The sequence below is a fragment of the Amblyraja radiata genome, chromosome 21 (genome assembly GCF_010909765.2).
Source record: "Amblyraja radiata isolate CabotCenter1 chromosome 21, sAmbRad1.1.pri, whole genome shotgun sequence".
NCBI classification, from domain to species: domain Eukaryota; kingdom Metazoa; phylum Chordata; class Chondrichthyes; order Rajiformes; family Rajidae; genus Amblyraja; species Amblyraja radiata.
Window position 1 is genome coordinate 19,106,307 of NC_045976.1, and position 18,764 is coordinate 19,125,070.

The window sequence follows — 18,764 nt, forward strand, 5'->3', positions numbered from 1 at the left end:
AGCTATTACCTACACATCAGCAGCTCAGGAGAGAATAGTTCAAGAACTAACTTAAAATACAACAAAATTCAGAAGCAAATTAATTTACTCTTCTCTGTTAGAGTATTGCAAGAAAGGTTTACATTTTAATAAACTCCTGAGATGTGCAAGTCAAATTTGGACCACATACTAACCTGAAATGTGTGATTGTTGAGATTTCTATTGGTCTCACCATCGGGAGAGAAAATGATGAGAATTTATAAATCACCTTCACACGCACACAGGGCAATGCAAGTGCCTGACTTCATTTTAATCAGTCTGGTTTAGTCAATATGTGCTTCTCAATCAGATCAGTTAAGCCCCATTTCCTATTGCTGTCTGGCATGGGTTTTCATAAGTCACTGAACAGATCATAATAAATCTGGAGAAAATGCAACCAGTTACTTCACATAATTAATCTTTGTCTAATTTTGTGAACACGTTGTTGTTAGATTTTACTGTAAGGAGAAAATTATCACCAAGTCACACGCATAATTCATTTATTTCTGGAAAACCTTTTTTACATTTGTCCATGCTCAACCAGTGAAACTAAATATCAGAAGCAGTATATAGTTGCAATATCTTATTATGAAATGCACTGATACTTCGATTTTATATTAAATTTTCACCTCAACTCCTATCTACATTACTGCAGAATGGACATTTAATCAATTAGATTCTAAAACAGAACTTCCCAGGAACAGCCCCTCAGTCTCTGCTGAACAAGGCCAACACTTATCTGCCTGCAAATAATCAATATCCCTCCATTCCCTGCAGATCCATTTACCTATCCAAAAGTCACTATTGTATCCGCCTCAACCACCACTCCTGGCAAGGTGTTCCAGACATTCACTACCGTCTGTGTTATAATACTTTCCCCACATATCTTCGTTAAACTTTGCCCCTCTCACCTTAAAACTATGCCCTGTAGTATTTAATATTTCATCATGGGAAAAAAGTTCTGACTGTCTTCACTATCTTTGCCTCTCATAATTGTATATACATATTTCAGGTCGCCCTTCAACCTTCAGCATTCTAAAGAAAACAATCCAAGTCTGTCCAGCCTCTTCCTGTAATCTAGGCACCGTTCTCGTAAACCCCCTCTGCACCCTTTCCAAAGCTTTCACATCTTTCCTGTAATGGGTAACCAGAACTGCACACAATACTCCAAATGCAGCCTAAGCAAAGTCCTATAAAGCCGCATCATGATTTCACGACTCGTATACTCAATGCCCTGACCAATGAAGGTAAGCATATCATACTCATTCTTTACAACTCTATCTCCTTGTTGCTATTTTCAGGAAGCTATGGTCTTGGACTCTAAGATCCCTCGGTACGTCAATGATGTTAAGGATCTTAACAGTAATTGTTTATCTTCCCTTTACATTCAACCTCCCAAAGTGCAACATCTCACTCTTACTCGGATTCAACTCTATCTGTCTATTTCCTCAGCTAATCAGTAACCCGATGTATACTTTGACAGTCTTTGTGAGTATAGCAATCTTTGTGTCATTTTCAAACATACTAACCAACTCATCCACTTTTACATCCAACTCATTTTTACATATTACGAAGAGCAGAGTTCCCAGCACAGATCCTAGCGGAACTCCACTGGTCCCAACTCTCCAACCTGAATATTGCCCTTCCACCACAATCCTCCGTCTTCTATCAGTAAGCCAGTTCTGAATTCAAATGACCAAATCACTGCTAATCCCATGCATCTTAATCTTCTGGATAGTCTACTCTGGGAACTTTATCACATGCCTTGCTAAAATCCATGTAGACAAAATCCACTGTCCCTTCCTCATTGATCACCTTCATCACTTCCTCAAGAAACTTGATCAAGTTAGTAAGACACATCCTACCATGTACAAAGCCATTCGAAAAGGGTTAGAAACAAAAACAGTAAGCTGTGCGTCTCAACTTACTAGTTCATGGCTGGATGAACATTTCACATTATGGACCATGTGAGTATGGAAATAGACGGCAGAGGCCTCTCTTACAGAAACAAATCTACCCAAACCACAAAATGCTGGAGGAACTTAGCAGATCAATCAGCATCTGTGCAGGCAGGAAGATGGCCAGCGCTTCAGTGTAAGACCCTGCATCAGGACAGGTCGCAACCCGAATGCAGCCCTGTGCAGGACTTCGACTCAAAATGCTGGCAAATTAATCTGGTTTCACTGTTGCTGCCTGACCTCCTGAGTTCCTTTGGCATTTGGTTTCTTTGCTCCAGATTAGAAACATAGAAAATCAGTGCAGGAGGAGGCCATTTGGCCCTTCGAGCCATTGTGATCACGACTGATCATCCACAATCAGTAACCCATGCCTGCCTTCTACCCATATCCCTTGATTCCGCTTGATTACATCATGATTACACCATGTGTAATGTCTTGTCTCCACAATGTTTGAGAGATTGGCTTCAGCGTTAGTTAAATGGACTGAGCTGGCCCGAGGCAATGAATTGGGTGCAAGTCCGTCTCCATACCCTTTAAAGGGCTCTTTTAAGTTGTATACTTACCAGTTTGTGCAGGCACCCCTCTAGCTCCCCCACTATTTTGATTCTCACCTCTTCCCCCTTTCCATGTCTGTCCTCCAAAACTCTACCAACCTGCCAATCCATCGGCTTCCGGTTTGGAAACTCTCACTTTCAGCAATAGAAACATAGAAAATAGGTGCAGGAGGAGGCCGTTCGGCCCTTAGTTGATTTTCCAAATTTGTCCGCCTGAGGAGGGATTACTTAACATTTCAACAATAATGGCACATATAGAGCACTGTGACTTTAACAGATTTCATATTGCAAATATAGAATGTGAAAGTTTGATGCCATTCCAGTCTTTTGGAGTTTTTTGGCAGGAAGTGTAAGTTATGAATGTTGGTATAATTTGTATGTTTTAGCAATATTTGTGTTTTTTTAAGTGTTGCTTTAATCATAAATGGTGCCAATTTAAATGTTTAAAACTGGAGGAAAATGTTATTTATGCACACGTAGTACACTCACAGCAATGGATCTGTGTTCCAGCTTTCTGTTAGCATTAGGTACATCTTATTGGATGCATACACCAAACCTCAATAAGTATTTCCCTTAACAAAATTGCAATTATTTTTCATTAATAATTAGATCTTTGCCCTATGAATGTGGAATAAGGAATTCACCAAATAATTATTGAAATTTATCCTGTTTCAGAAATAGAAGGCACAGAATGAATTTCATCTTTTAATAGCAGCTTCATATTATTATGCAGAATAAATCATGAATAGTGTTGAATTTTCCATTGCTAATCCATTTCAATGTATTCTGATTATGCACATATTCACTAAATAGTTTGGGGTTAGGTTTGCAAATTATTCTTCCTTTCCACACTATTACACAGGTTAATGCCTTTGTAGTTAATGACTGTGCAAGGAAATATGGATCATACTGAATTACACCACACTACAGATTCCAAAAAATGCAACTTTTTAAATTACTTTAAAATTTGACTGAAGCTTGAATTGAAAAAAAAATTGCAGTGAAACTCTGATAGCCTGCCATCTAACAACTCAGGAATCCGAATGTTTCACCATCTTACTCACCTTGTGCTGATTCCTGCTCTTCCTTCAACTAGTCCAATAGTCTGTATAATCTAGCAGTGACAAAGTCCCAAACAGACCAGATTAATGATATTTTCCTTTACTTTAGAAGGTATTGCATGCAAATGAAGATATGGTGTATTTTTTTTTTTTTAAACCCACGACTCAAAATACTTCAGCATTTTGTAAATGTACGCACACACTTTGTGCTGTATTGACAATGTCTGGATTTAGAAAGTTAATGTTTGATCACCCATTTAAAATGTACCATTAATTACAACTCCTGTTAAACAACTGTTAACTTTCTTTTTATCTTTTAAAATAACAAATAGAATCTCCTTTTCAGCATGAGAGACCGTGCTATATACTATCTATTTTAATGTGAGGAAGCACAAGATCACCAAATATGCTTTAAAATAAAACATACGAGATTAGAAAAGAGGTTATAAGAAAGATTTGTATGTAGCATTGGAACACAAACAAAAAATGACCTTAATAACAGTTTAATCAATTTAATCTCCACTATTTGTTCAATGGCATTTCTGGCAATTCTGTCATTTTTGGGGGATCTTTAACACATTTAGCCACGTGGCCAATGTTGTCTACATTTCATCGACACATAATAGAGCATTTATTAATATATGGGAAGGTCTGGTATTGATTTGTTTAGAAGAAATCAATTTTGAGTGAATGGAATGTCTTTGTAAACTTCACTGCACAAAGAATGAAATGGCTGCTACATGTAGAGATGGCATTAAAACATGTCATGAAGCTCAAAACATTTAAGTCAAATGGTATTGAAAGGAGTCAAGAATAGCCAGTGAATAGAAATCAAGGGGGTATAGCTAAATGGAATAGATTAAATGATATGATTAGGTATGATTAATACAATCACGTCTAGCGTCTACTCATTTGAAATCTATTTGACTATCTTAATTAGCTAATTGAAAGTAGAAATATCATCCTCATGTATGAAATTTGGATTCTGACCTATAGACCAAACCAGTTTCGTATTTAATGTTTTATATTGAATAAAACAATCCACATTAACTTTAAAACTGTAAAGTGTGTGAAACAGACTACTTTGATTTTCCATTACATTTGTGGAGAAGAGGTTCATTTTTCTTTGTACAACTATGAGATATGAGGTATGTGAGATGTACAGGTGTGAGGGATATAATATTCTTCAGCACACTGTTTAAACAGCAGGCTGGTAACAAGCTCATTTAGATGTTGTCAAGTTTAGAGAAATATACAAAAGCTCTCCAGAGTATTATTAATTATATTGGTGCAGTTTTCTTGCTTCTTGACATTTATACAAGAACCTACCTGTTTGTCAATTGCCAAGCTGCAGGAATTCCTCTGTTGATTAAATCAAATCATCATTTGCAAACAAAAATAACTAAAATACATACTGTAGAATTTGTACTTATGTGGAACATATCATGATCCGAATGCTTCACAGCCAAGAGTCATTGCTGCTTGACTGCTACAGCACAGGGGAGCAAAATTACAAATCAAAAACCTTGCCAGCAAGAGCTAAATGACCAGATTGTAATTCAGGGAAATCATAAATGTCGGCCAACACACCAAAGAACTTTCCTGGTTTTCATTAAACAATTCACATACAGTTTTTAACATGTCATTCCAAAGACAGCTTCACCCCATGTCAGCATTCCCTAAATGCTGCGATTAAATATCAACATAAATTATGTTCCAGTCGCAAGACAGGGGCTTCTTCTCAGAAAAATAACTGCAGAGCATCAAACAGACAGCAAATCTGATACATAGAAAATATGTGCAGGAGTAGACCATTCGGCCCTTCGAGCCTGCACCGCCATCCAATATGATCATGGCTGATCATCCAACTCAGTATCCTGTACCTGCCTTCTCTCCATACTCCCTGATCCCTTTAGCCTACAGATGATGCATCCCTACAGATGATAGTTCTCTCAAGAAATAATTCATAGAAGTTATGATTCGGTTTAATTATAGTCAGGTTAGGAAACACCTAAATTAAATGATCTCACAATAGTTTTGTTATAATCAGGTACTTTTAGCACAAGCAGCAAATAAACTGCTGGATGAACTCAGCATCCCAAGCAGCAATTATGGGGAGGTTAAACAGAATTAGCGCCTGTTTGGGTCGCGACCCAGTGTTACGATTCAGAATGACGACTCCAGCAGCTGTAGTCATGTCTTTATTTTAAAGCAAATTAAAATGTTATTACTAGTATTTATAATTAATATAGTTGGTGGTCTTGATAAAGATTAAGGTGAATGAGTCCCCAGGGCCTGATGGAATCTATCCCAGGATACTGGGCAAGGCAAGGGACGAGGAGAATTTACACCTGGAACAGCGGATACAGTAGATGAGGTTGGAGGAGGTACAAGTGAATACTGCCTCACCTGAAAAGATTTACACCCGGAACAGGAGACAGACTATTGACCTACATCTACTACTAACCTTCTGACTCCCATAGCTATCTAGACTACACTTCTTCCCACCCTGCATCCTGTAGACTCTATCCCCTACTCACAATTCCTCCGTCTACGCCGCATCTGCCCCCAGGATGAGGTTTTCCATACTAGATCATTGGAGATGTCTTCATTCTTTAGGAAATGGGGGTTCCGCTCTTCCATTATAGATGAGGCTCTCACTAGGGTCTCCTCGCTATCCCGCAGCTCCACTCTTGCTCCGCCTCCCCCATTCGCAATGAGGATAGGGCCCCCCTTGTCCTCACCTTCCACTCAATCAGCCGTCGCATACAGCATATAATCCTCCAACACTTTCGCCACCTACAACAGGATCCCAGAGGAGGGGGTTCTTAATGAAGGTCTGTAACCAGTGATGTTCTGCAAGGATCAGTGCTGGGATCGCTTTTGTTTGTATATTTATATATAGGTGTGGTTGAAAATCTAAGTGGTCATACTAGTATGTTTGTTGCAGCCCCAAAAATCAGCAGAGCTGTGGATAGCGGGAAGGTTGTCAAAGGATACAGCAGGATTTCGATCAGTTGGAAATTGGATGGAGAAATGGCAGATATAATTTAATCCAGGCAAGTGAGTGAATGTATTTGGGGTGGTAACTATGCCACAATTGGTAGAGCTGCTGCCTCACAGCACCAGAGACCTGTGATTGCATGGGTTTCCTCCAGGTGCTCTGGTTTCCTCCAACATTCCATAGACCAGTGGATCTGTTAATCACCTCTAGTGTGGAGGGAGTAGATGAAAAACAGTGATAAGATAGAAAGTGTGAACAGGTGATGGCATTGATTTGGTGGGCAGAAGGGCCTGTTTCCAAGCTGTTCTTTCAATCAAATGCACGGGGAAAGTATACATTAAACGGAAGAGCCTTCAAAAGTGCTGGTTGCGGAATCTTGGCATGCATACTCAGAGCATCTTGAAAGTGGCAACACAAGTGGATAGTTGAAGGAGTACAGTATGCATGTCTTCATCAGTTTGGGCATTGATATAAAAGTAGGAAAGACATGTTGCAGCAATACCTGCAGGGCGACCTAGAAACTTTCGTCGAGCCACATTTGGAGTATCGTGTACAGATCTGGCTGCCACACTATAGGAAGGATGTAGGGACTTTCACACAGATGAGCTTCACCAGAATGTAGCTTGGGTTGGAGAGTATAAGCAATAGGAGGTTGGACAAACTTAGATTGACTGCTTTGGAGCATCAGAGGCTGGGGGAAGACCTAATAAAAGTGTATTAAATTACCTGAGGCGGAAATTAGTTTTTCCCCGGGGTGGAAACCTAGAGGGTATAGGATTAAGATGGAGGCTGAAGAAGGAGATTTCCAGGGCAGATTAAAAAAATATATAAGTGCTTGGTGCCTGGAATGCACTGCCAGGGGAGGTGGCAGTAGCAGGCACAATAGCAACGTTTAAGACACATTTAGGCAGGCCACATGTATGCAAACGCAATTAGTTTGATTGGCACTGTGGTTGTCACAGACATGGTTGATGGTAAGCTTATCTCGGTCCTATCCTGTTCTATGTAGTAATGTTGCCAGCTATGGGCAAGAACCATCTTCCCAGCCATATATTTTTAAGATGACATCTTGTCAAAAAACAATAGCAACTTAACAAAAAACCTGTGATTGGCATCCAGACTTTCAAAGTCAAAGTACATAATTAAGTTCTGGTCATACCAATTTGGAGGTAACACACCACTAGGCAATGTCATTGTTAATGGAATATTGGTTCAATTTCTCATAGATTATGTGAAGATGTTGATAAGTGTTAACCTAATACCTTTGTGAAGATGTTGATAAGTGTTAACCTAATACCAAGGATCCTTTGTTACACACAAAAAGCATAATTAAGGAAATACCTGCAGGACGACCTAGAAACTTCCAAATATTTGGCCAAATCCACAGATGGCATCATGGGATCCTCTTGGCATGTGTTTTTTCAATGGATGAAAAATAATCTTGGTAAAATTACAACTAATACAAGAAAAAAAAAGGGATCTGTAATTAAAGGAAAATAAGTACAGACTGGAGGTAATTTTTACATATTTTGTATGGTTCATTTGAAATATCCATTAAAATAGTGGCCATAATTAACAACTAATTTTAAGATGAATTTTTCTCCCACTTTATATACTAAATTCTCTATATCAGTTTATTATTATGACACTATATTGCATCAGATTCTCATTAATGCATCTTGGGAATAATTTCCTTCCATTTAGGTCACTTTGGCTGTTACTTAAACTGCCATGTTTACGCTTGTTTGACAGTCAGTAAATAAATTGCGAAACTAGAAGATAGGAACAATGATCAGACGGAAGATTAAACCAGTCGGTGTTGTTTTACAAACCATGTTCAATAGATCAGAATAACCATCCATGTAGCAGAAATAAATAAACAAGGCACATCTCACTTCTACGTACCAGAACAGCACGTCATTAATGGTTTTCTTTCAGTTAATTAAAAAAAACATTACATTTTTTTGTAGACACAGAGACTGCAGATGCTGGAATCTTGAGTAAAAACAAAGGGCTGGAGGAACTCAGCAGGTCTGGTAGCATCTGTGAAGGGAAATTATTAATGACATTTTGGATTGAGACCCTTCGACGGAGTGATGGAGGGGAGAAAGCTAGATGGGAGATGAGGGTATCATTTTTTGTTATTGATTTGGACCCTGTTAGCGACCTTCATTATTGCGCATCTCTAACTCCATACATGGTGATGAGTTCTTCTTGTACCAGAGTCCATTTGGTGATGCTACTCCCAAAGAGTTGTTGGTTAGCAACTTGTTAACTTGAAGTGAGGGGGACACTGGGACCAAAAGCATGAAGTGATGTTTTTTATGCATCTTACAAACTATTCATTCCTAGTGGTTGAGGTTCTGGGTTTAGACAATAGAGAATAGACAATAGGTGCAGGAGTAGGCCACTAGGCCCTTCGAGCCAGCACCGCCATTCAATGTGATCATGGCTGATCATCCCCAATCAGTACCCCGTTCCTGCCATCTCCCCATATCCCCTGACTCCGCTATTTTTAAGAGGCCTATCTAGCTCTCTCTTGAAAGCATCCAGAGAACCTGCCTCAACCGCCCTCTGAGGCAGAGAATTCCAGAGACTTAAATAATTCCAGAGTTTAAAAAGTATAGTTGGAATTGCTCAAACAGGGCAGTTTGTGAATGCTACTTGCAACTACAGTGCATCCTTGGTAGTGGGAGTGAACCTTTAGGGGGGTATTTGGAATGTCAGTCAAGCAGGCAGATTCAGCTGCACCCTTGAGCCATGGTGAATATTGCATCAGAGCTCTGCCTTGTTCTTTGCAGATGATGGAAAGGGTTTGATGCCACCCTTGATTCTCTCCCTTTCTAATGTTGGGAAACTTAATGGTGATCACAATGATTGTCACACGATTAGTGGCTACACTATTTCTTGGCGTAGATGGCAATTGCATAGACTGGTCTGCATGCTTGTTATTTGCCAAGTCTATCTTAGAGACTTCTGTTGGTCTCAAATGTTGACACCATGGAGTGGCTAAATTGAACAACATGAAAAGTTAGCGACTCGAGGTGAGGAGAAATATACACAAGGGTTGGCTGAATATTACCAAATAAAAAGAAAATCAGGGCATGGATTTGTGCTGCAATTATGTATTTTTGACAATAGCTCAATAACAACATGACATTAAAAACAGTAAAAAAATATACCAAGATCATTTATCAATACTTTATTTAGAGTACAATTTTAGTACAATTATTTATGAAAGAATGTAATAATACCATGTAAAGATGTTCATCACTTTTTCTTAAATCTATCCTTACTGGTAATCATCTAATCAGATGGATTTTCTCGAGGCACCAAGTTGAGCAACAGTGATGTCTTCCATAAATGCATTTAGCACACACACTTAATGTTATGCTGTACAAATTCTATATCACAGATTTTACACAGAAAAAAACCAAATACATGTTAATTAATTACAGTGCAAATTCAGACTCTTCTCCTCTGGAATTTATTTTACAGAACCAATTCATGATGGTTTAATAAAACTCAGGTCAATTGTATGAAAGAAATTACTTACCCACAATATTTTATTTCAAACTTCATTTCAAATCCCTTTTAATTACAGCGTTGCTTCTAGATTGTAGTGAATATCAACACCATTAACACATGGTGCATAACCTATGCAGCCCAACAATTATGTTATAGTTATATTTATTTGTTTGAATGAGATCAAACAGACCTGTAGTTCTTTTTCACATTTAAAAGTTTGTCTGCAGCAGACAAATTAGGCTTCTCCTAATAAGGTTTGTTCAATGCTCAGCAAGAAGACTCTAAAGTTAATTATTTTTAAACCAATCGATAGTTTGCTGCGATAGCTGTTCCCCAGCTTCAAGAAACTCCTGCTTCACTGCTGTCTTCAAAGAGCAATGTCTGGCTGTGACTGGAGGTCAGTTAACCCTCCTGATTTGTTGCAGCAAGTCGTCTTTTTCCATCTGGGCCTCAGCAAGAGCCAATTTAGTTTTGGCTAGTTCCTGTTTTAGACATTCATTTTCTTCCAAAAGTAACTACAAAAAAAGGGAACAAAAAGATAATACAATTTTTTTTGCTTGAACACTAATGGGCCTGTCCCACTTAAGCGACTTTTTAAGCGACTACAGGAGACTATGCGGTCGCCACATGGGTGGTTGCCGGGGAGTCGCCTTCATGTTCGTGAGTTGTGCCCTCAGACTCGCAACAAGTCGTAACGGCATTCTGGTCGCCACTAATTTTTCAATGAATAATATATGATCTTGGGAATATACAGTGAAGATATGTAGAAAAGATTGCCTGTACAGAGATCAATTGGTATCTGTTAATGGGAAAAAATTGAGTATTATTTGGAACATGTTGAAAAATTAGCAGCGACCAGAATTTTGGCGTCATGGAGAGTAGTGAGAATTCTTGTGACGAAGGTGCAGTTGTAGTGAGTCGCCAGGAGGTCGTAGGTTGTCGCCGTTGCTGACCGGTGAATTTCATTGGCTCATTGGGGATAAAAAACCGTAAACAGAAGTTTTCAGAACTAAGGATAACCGACCGGTAATGTTAATGTCTTACGAGCTTCACAGTCGTGTATCTCCGGCTTCTTAAAAGTTGTCTCCACTCCTTTAGCCCCATCCCAAACTTAAAGCACACGGTACTGGGGGTTCAGTATTGATGTGGACAGAGAACTGGCTGGCAAACAGGAAGCAAAGAGTAGGAGTAAACGGGTCCTTTTCACAATGGCGGGCAGTGACTAGTGGGCTACCGCAAGGCTCAGTGCTGGGACCCCAGCTATTTACAATATATATTAATGATCTGGATGAGGGAATTGAAGGCAATATCTCCAAGTTTGCGGATGACACTAAGCTGGGGGGCAGTGTTAGCTGTGAGGAGGATGCTAGGAGACTGCAAGGTGACTTGGATAGGCTGGGTGAGTGGGCAAATGTTTGGCAGATGCAGTATAATGTGGATAAATGTGAGGTTATCCATTTTGGTGGCAAAAACAGGAAAGCAGTCTATTATCTAAATGGTGGCCGATTAGGAAAAGGGGAGATGCAGCGAGACCTGGGTGTCATGGTACACCAGTCATTGAAAGTAGGCATGCAGGTGCAGCAGGCAGTGAAGAAAGCGAATGGTATGTTAGCTTTCATAGCAAAAGGATTTGAGTATAGGAGCAGGGAGGTTCTACTGCAGTTGTACAGGGTCTTGGTGAGACCACACCTGGAGTATTGTGTACAAGTTTTGGTCTCCAAATCTGAGGAAGGACATTATTGCCATAGAGGGAGTGCAGAGAAGGTTCACCAGACTGATTCCTGGGATGTCAGGACTGTCTTATGAAGAAAGACTGGATAGACTTGGTTTATACTCTCTAGAATTTAGGAGATTGAGAGGGGATCTTATAGAAACTTACAAAATTCTTAAGGGGTTGGACAGGCTAGATGCAGGAAGATTGTTCCCAATGTTGGGGAAGTCCAGGACAAGGGGTCACAGCTTAAGGATAAGGGGGAAATCCTTTAAAACAGAGATGAGAAAAACTTTTTTCACACAGAGAGTGGTGAATCTCTGGAACTCTCTGCCACCGAGGGTAGTTGAGGCCAGTTCATTGGCTATATTTAAGAGGGAGTTAGATGTGGCCCTTGTGGCTAAGGGGATCAGAGGGTATGGAGAGAAGGCAGGTACGGGATACTGAGTTGGATGATCAGCCATGATCATATTGAATGGCGGTGCAGGCTCGAAGGGCTGAATGGCCTACTCCTGCACCTAATTTCTATGTTTCTATGTTTAACTAATTACATAATTAATTGTCAACATTGGTGGCTTGGTAACAAGGTCACCTGATCTAGATGGAATGTATTCCAAGTTCCTGAACATTACAGAAGCTCTGATCGCATATTTGCAATCTGTCTCTAATATGGGAGTTATGCCAAAGGCTGCAATATTGTAAAGATTATCTTCCTGTTCAGTCAGAGCAATTAATTCACAGCCTTTTACAACTGGCAGTTCAGGCGCTTGCTAAGGTACAAATTAAATGTTGTGCCTGTCGTCACCACCCACCTAGGGAGTACATCCCAGATTCCAATCACATTCTGGATTAAAATGTTCTTTCCTGGAACACCTTGAAACCTCATAAATCAAATCTAGCCCCGCACTCTAGATTTAGATACCTTTGGTGAGGTGAAAAGGTTTCTACTATCTACCCTTTTTATGCTTCTCATAATTTTGAAAATGTCTCTCATTTTGATTAGGCACAAGCCCAGGATTCTCAGGAGTCAGAGGCAATGTTATTTTATTGTTTTAAGACATTATGACTATCGTTAAGAATTGGTTCCTTTGGCTTGTAATCTCTTCCTATGACAGGTGAGTGCCATTTCAGCAGTCTGGGTGTCAGGCATGCAAATGCTGTAACCCTTCCATTGGAGCTGGCTGAGTATGGTTCATACCCTCTGTGCTGGAGATGTTGGCCTGAGAGGTGATTATTATTCCATCAATTGGTAGTGCTATGCAAATATAGTATTGGTGGAGGAACTTCAGTATCTTGGGTTTTCTCCTGGATATAATTGTACTCTTAAGTAAGAGATCTTTGTGAACGTTTCCAAATGGAAAGTTTGAACCATGGTGCCAAAGGAATATAAACTGATTTCAGTTTATCTGGGTACAAAGAACAGTGTTTAAAAATACCACACATTTGGTAATGAATTGGATAGTAAGGAAGATAAAGGCAGAGTAGGATGACACAATTTTGGTTGAGGTATTGCACTCTTGAAGGGCCAACATAGCAGTTCAGTTTAATCTAATTGGTACTCATATGAAATGGTTGCAAGAACAGAGGCATATTAGTTATATTCATAAATATTTTACAAGACAGTTTAAAATGCAGTTAGGAAAGCATTGGGGATAAGTTTTTTGTAAATCGGCTCATTGATACAAAATGTGAGAGTGGTGCTAAATCTTTACAAATTATTGGTTCGATTATGCCATAAGTGCAGTGTTAAATTCTGGGCCTAGTTGACAAGACCTGAGTGTATATCAGGACTAAAATAGAAATACAACTTCATTTGGATGGGGAGAGCATTAGAGGTTAAGGAAAGATAAATAGTTTCCAAAATAATGAGCTAGCAGGGAGAAATTTTGGCCACATAGTCAAAGAGTCACAGATTTAAAACAAAAGAACCAGAGGAGAATATTTCATCCACAGGAATTGTAAAAGTCTGGAATTCTCCATCTGAAAATATGAAATCAAATTCAATAGAATTCCATGTACTTGAAGACAACTGATTTTAAGATTCTAAAAGAAAACATTCTGGATAGTTTGATTAAATTAGACTAAGTAAAGCCTTCTCCAGTGTAATAATGTTGCAACCTTATAGCCAAAATGTCTGCTTCACCGTTACAAATGGCAGCATTGCTAAAATTTGTTTTGCGTCCTTTGGTTTCACTTTCAAGCAGAAACCCTCAGGGATAGCTGAACATCTCCAACTCTACCTGTGTCTTTCACTTGTATTGTCACCATCTTTTCTGGTGGTCACATTTTCAGCTGGGCTAATTCAGGTTTTGGAGTTTCCTCCCCCTACCTTCTCCTATACTCTTCCTTCTCTCTCCTGTTAAAATGCATTAAAAAAACTTGAATATGAGCTCTGCCATATCATCTCCTTATATGAACTGAGTTTTATTTGATAGTCCTGATGTGAATCACTTTTCCCAGCACTTTATCCCGTGCCCTCCATAATGTTTGGGACAAAGACTCATCATTTATTTATTTGCCTCTGTACTCCATAATTTGAGATTTGTAATAGAAAAAAAAATCACATGTAATTAAAGTGCACATTGACAGATTTTAATAAAGGCCATTTTTATACATTTTGGTTTCACCATGTAGAAATTACAGCAGTGTTTATACATAGACCCCCCCCCCCCCCCCCATTTCAGGGCACCATAATGTATGGGACATAGCAATGTCATGTGAATGAAAGTGGTCATGTTTAGTATTTTGTTACATATCCTTTGCATGCAATGACTGCTTGAAGTCTGCGATTCATGGATATCACCAGTTGTTGTGTGTGTTCTCTGGTGATGTTCTGCTAGGCCTGTATTGCAGCCATATTTAGCTTATGCTTGTTTTGGGGGCTAGTCCCCTTCAGTTTTCTCCTCAACATATAAAAGGCATGCTCAATTGGGTTCAAATCGCGTGATTGACTTGGCCACTCAAGAATTGACCAAATTTTAGCTTAGAAAAACTCCTTTGTTGCTTTAGTACTAGGCTTGGGATCTTTATCTTGCTGTAGAATGAACTGCCGGCCAATGAGTTTTGAGGCATTTGTTTGAACGAGCAGATAGGGTGTGTCTATACACTTCAGAATTCATTATGCTACTACCATCAGCAGTTGTATCATCAGTGAAGATAAGTGAGCCAGTTCCTTCAGCAGCCATACATGCCCAAGCCATAACACCCCCACCACTGTGTTTCACAGAAGAGGTGGTATGCTTTGGATCTTGGGCAGTTTCTTCTCTCCTCCATACTTTACTCTTGCCATCACTCTGATATAAGTTAATCTTCGTCTCACCTGTCCACAAGACCTTTTTCCAGAACTGTACTTCTTGGCAAACTGTAAACTGGCCATCCTATTTTTGCGGCTAACCAGTAGTTTGCATCTTGCAGTGTAGCCTCTGTATTTCTGTTCATGAAGTCTTCCGCGGACAAAGGTCATTGACAAATCCACACCTGAAGAGTGTTTCTGATCCGTCGGACAGATGTTTGGGGATTTTTCTTTATTATAGCGAGAATTCTTCTGTCGTCAGCTGTGGAGGTCTTCCTTGGCCTGCCAGTCCCTTTGAGATTAGTAACATCACCAGTGCTCTCTTTCTTCTTAATGATGTTCCAACCAGTTGTTTTTGGTAAGCCTAAGGTTTGGCTGATGTCTCCAACAGTTTTATTCTTGTTTCTCAGTCTCATAATGGCTTATTTGACTTTCATTGGCACAACTTTGGTCCTCATGTTGATAAACAGCAATAAAAGTTTCCAAAGGTGATGCAAAGACTGGAGGAAAGACTAGGTGCTGAGAGCTCTCTTATACCTGCATTAAGGAGGCAATTAAACACACCTGAGCAATTACAAACACCTGTGAAACCATGCGTCACAAACATTATGGTGCCCTGAAATGGGGGGACTATGTATAAACATAGTTGTAATTTCTACATGGTGAAACCATAATGTATAAAAATATTCTTCAATAAAATCTGACAATGTACATTTAACCATGTGATTTTTTCTATTACAAATCTCAAATTGTGGAGTACAGAGGCAAATAAATAAATGATGGGTCTTTGTCCCAAACATTATGGAGGGCACTGTGACTGCAACGCATTATTATTATATACATTACATTTTACTACCAGATTTTACAAATTAATTATGAACTGATTTTGGCGTGGAGAAAATTGTTTCATTTGTGCTTCTTATTAGTGCTTACCTTTTCTGTGTTAACTGAACACCCAACGGCCGAATTGTTGACTCCGACATCTGATTGCCCAGCTGCAGTTTGATCTTTTGGAACTGTTTGAGTAGATTGTGACACACCTCGGACTTCCTTTGATTCATCACATTTTAAGCATGATAATACTGTTTGTTTTGTAATTTCACTATTTGGTAGCTTTTGACTAGAAAACTGGGCACCTGGATAAAAGAAACAAATGTAAACAAAAAAGTGAACAATTCATTAAAACGCTATTAAGAAATTAATCTGTTCGAGGATTGGTGATTCAATTGTATAATGGTCATTCAGAGCTATTTGAAAAATACAAATCTTGGACAGATTATTCACCTTTCAATCTAATGAAATATTGAACAGCTATTACATTCATCTATTGATCATCAATGACAAGCATTATTAATTATACAGATTTAAGGTTTTGGACTTATTGGACGTACAACAAATATTCAAACCATCATTAAAACTTCAACTAAAGGGCCTGTCTCAGGCGATTTTCTGGGCGATTACAGGCAACTGCTGCAAATTTTTCAACATGTTGAACAATTTTCGGCAACAGTGGTGACAATTTTTGCTGTCGTAGGTTGTAGCCAGGTATCGTAGGTGAATTCCATTAAAACTAGTCCCTGGCAGTCGCCTAAGTGGGACAGGCCCTTAAGTATATGGAGAAATGGAGATTGAAGGGCTCAACTCAAAAATCTTAACATAACCTAATAGAGATTTTTTTTGTTGCTTAAAATGATAAATTATTTTTCAGGCAGTGCTTTGTGTAAAATGTTCAAATGTTGCATTCAGCACACAAGCAGGTTTGTAGGTCATCGTGATAAAGTGAGAGGATGCTATGACTTGGATTGATGTCAAGAATTGTGTATTCCAGTGCTCATGGTTATTTTAAGACAAATCTTTATGTGAATATGCTATGTTTAGTATGATTAGTACTAATGAGAGATTAATACAAAATCTTACAAATATTTTGAACAATGAAAGCTATATTCAACATAAATAAAGGAAAAAAAATTGTTTGTTACAATATGTTCTGCTCCACATCTGACAAACAAGAGAATGAATTCCTCTGGACATGGAAATATTGCCAGTCTGTTGGCAAACAATGCATTATCTTCCGCTCTAAGAAGGCCAAATCAATAATGTCCCAGACAAATTAACTTGCACAACTACCACACTTCTATACTGATGCCAGACTTTAATTTAATTCATCGCCTGTGTTTAACGTCTGGGGATAGCTGGGAATGATGTCAACATTGGAATTAATGCAGACACAAGAAGCAAAGTACATACATTAATTCTTAGGCTGAATTGTCACCTGGATAGAGTGCAGTTTTTAAGACCATTGTCAAGGAAGAAATTGCTCACCAATCGGAGGATAACCTTGTGCAAATCTTCAGGATTGTGGCAATGGCAAATGATAAATCCTTTACGAAGTTTTAACTAGGACATGAAATGCTCTATTCTGTGTTTATACAATATATTTCATAGAATATTATCAGAATATCCACTCATCATTTCAAATTAGTTAACCTTTTTCTAAACCCATTTGTTGTTTGAACAGTTAATGGATGTACAAGGCTGCTGAGACATCCATCCTCAACAATGGTAGGGCCTGACATGCTAAAGTACAGGCTGATGCAATCAAAGCTTTTCAGCAAAAGTGCAAGTCAGTGATCCAAGGTACACAAAATTGCTGGAGGAACTCCAGTTGGACACCAGACTTGCATAGACTTGCAAGTGAAAACAATTTTGTTCTTATGGCAAGTTAGCTTTTAATATAATATTAATTGACTAATTTAAGAAAAGCAATGCAAAATAATTGGCGAGAACAGCAGCTTCAGCCAGACGTTATATAGGCTTGAAAGACGGGAAAGGTCTGGAAAATGTGCAAGAACCAGTCTATTTAATATTTGGAGAAATGTTTCTCCTTGAGAATGCCATAAAAGGAAAATGAAATGTAAAAGAAAGTCAGTTTATCTCCCGAGATCAGATATTTTACAATACTTTTGGTAATACTTCTTAAGATAAAAAAAAGTAATTCTTTGTTGCATCTTAGTGGGATGAAAAGGTTTACTATTTATATGAAAACTTTACAAACAAAATTAAGTATTACAAGTAGTAGAAATAAGAAACTGAAGATGCTGGTTTACAAAACAAATAAGACACAGTGTTCGAGTAACTCAGCAGGTCAGGCAACATCCCTGGTCTAAATGCAAAGGTGACATTTCAGGTCAACCCGAAATGTTCTCCAGTGATGCTGCTTGACCCATTGAGTTCGACCAGTATTTGTGTCTTTTTTAAATAATGCAAAGCTCATCTCAGAAACACAGCGCCAATAATCTAAACTGACATTCCATTGCAGAATGAAGTGCTGCACTGCCAGATTGTGTGAGATATGAACCAAAGGTTCCACCCACTTTCTTAGAAGAACGTTAAAATAAAAACAAATTGGTTTTTAAGAAATGATATGGGCATTATCCCTGGTGTTCAGACCAATATTCATTTGTCAATATTCATTTAGGGCAGCACGGAGGCACAGCGGTAGAGCTGCTGCCTTACAGCACCAGAGATCCGGGTTCAATCTCGACTTCGGGTGCTGCTTGTACGTATGTACATTCACCCTGCGACCGTGTGTTTTTTTCTCTGGAATGCTCGGGTTTCCTCCCACATTCTAAAGACAT

The 18,764-nt window shown here is 38.9% G+C and overlaps 1 protein-coding gene across 2 annotated transcripts in view; it reads right to left on the reverse strand.

Annotated features, from left to right (window-relative positions):
- Positions 1-9,782: 9,782 nt before the first annotated feature.
- The window catches only part of uhrf1bp1l (UHRF1 binding protein 1 like), an 85,919-nt gene continuing 76,937 nt past the window's right edge, over positions 9,783-18,764 (reverse strand). For both annotated transcript variants that reach the window (XM_033039701.1, XM_033039700.1), the window contains 2 exons: positions 16,060-16,262; positions 9,783-10,638 (listed from right to left, as the gene is read on the reverse strand). In XM_033039701.1, the coding sequence (XP_032895592.1) occupies positions 10,522-10,638; positions 16,060-16,262 (320 nt within the window). In that variant the 3' untranslated portion in view covers positions 9,783-10,521. The remainder of the gene's footprint in view (positions 10,639-16,059; positions 16,263-18,764) is intronic.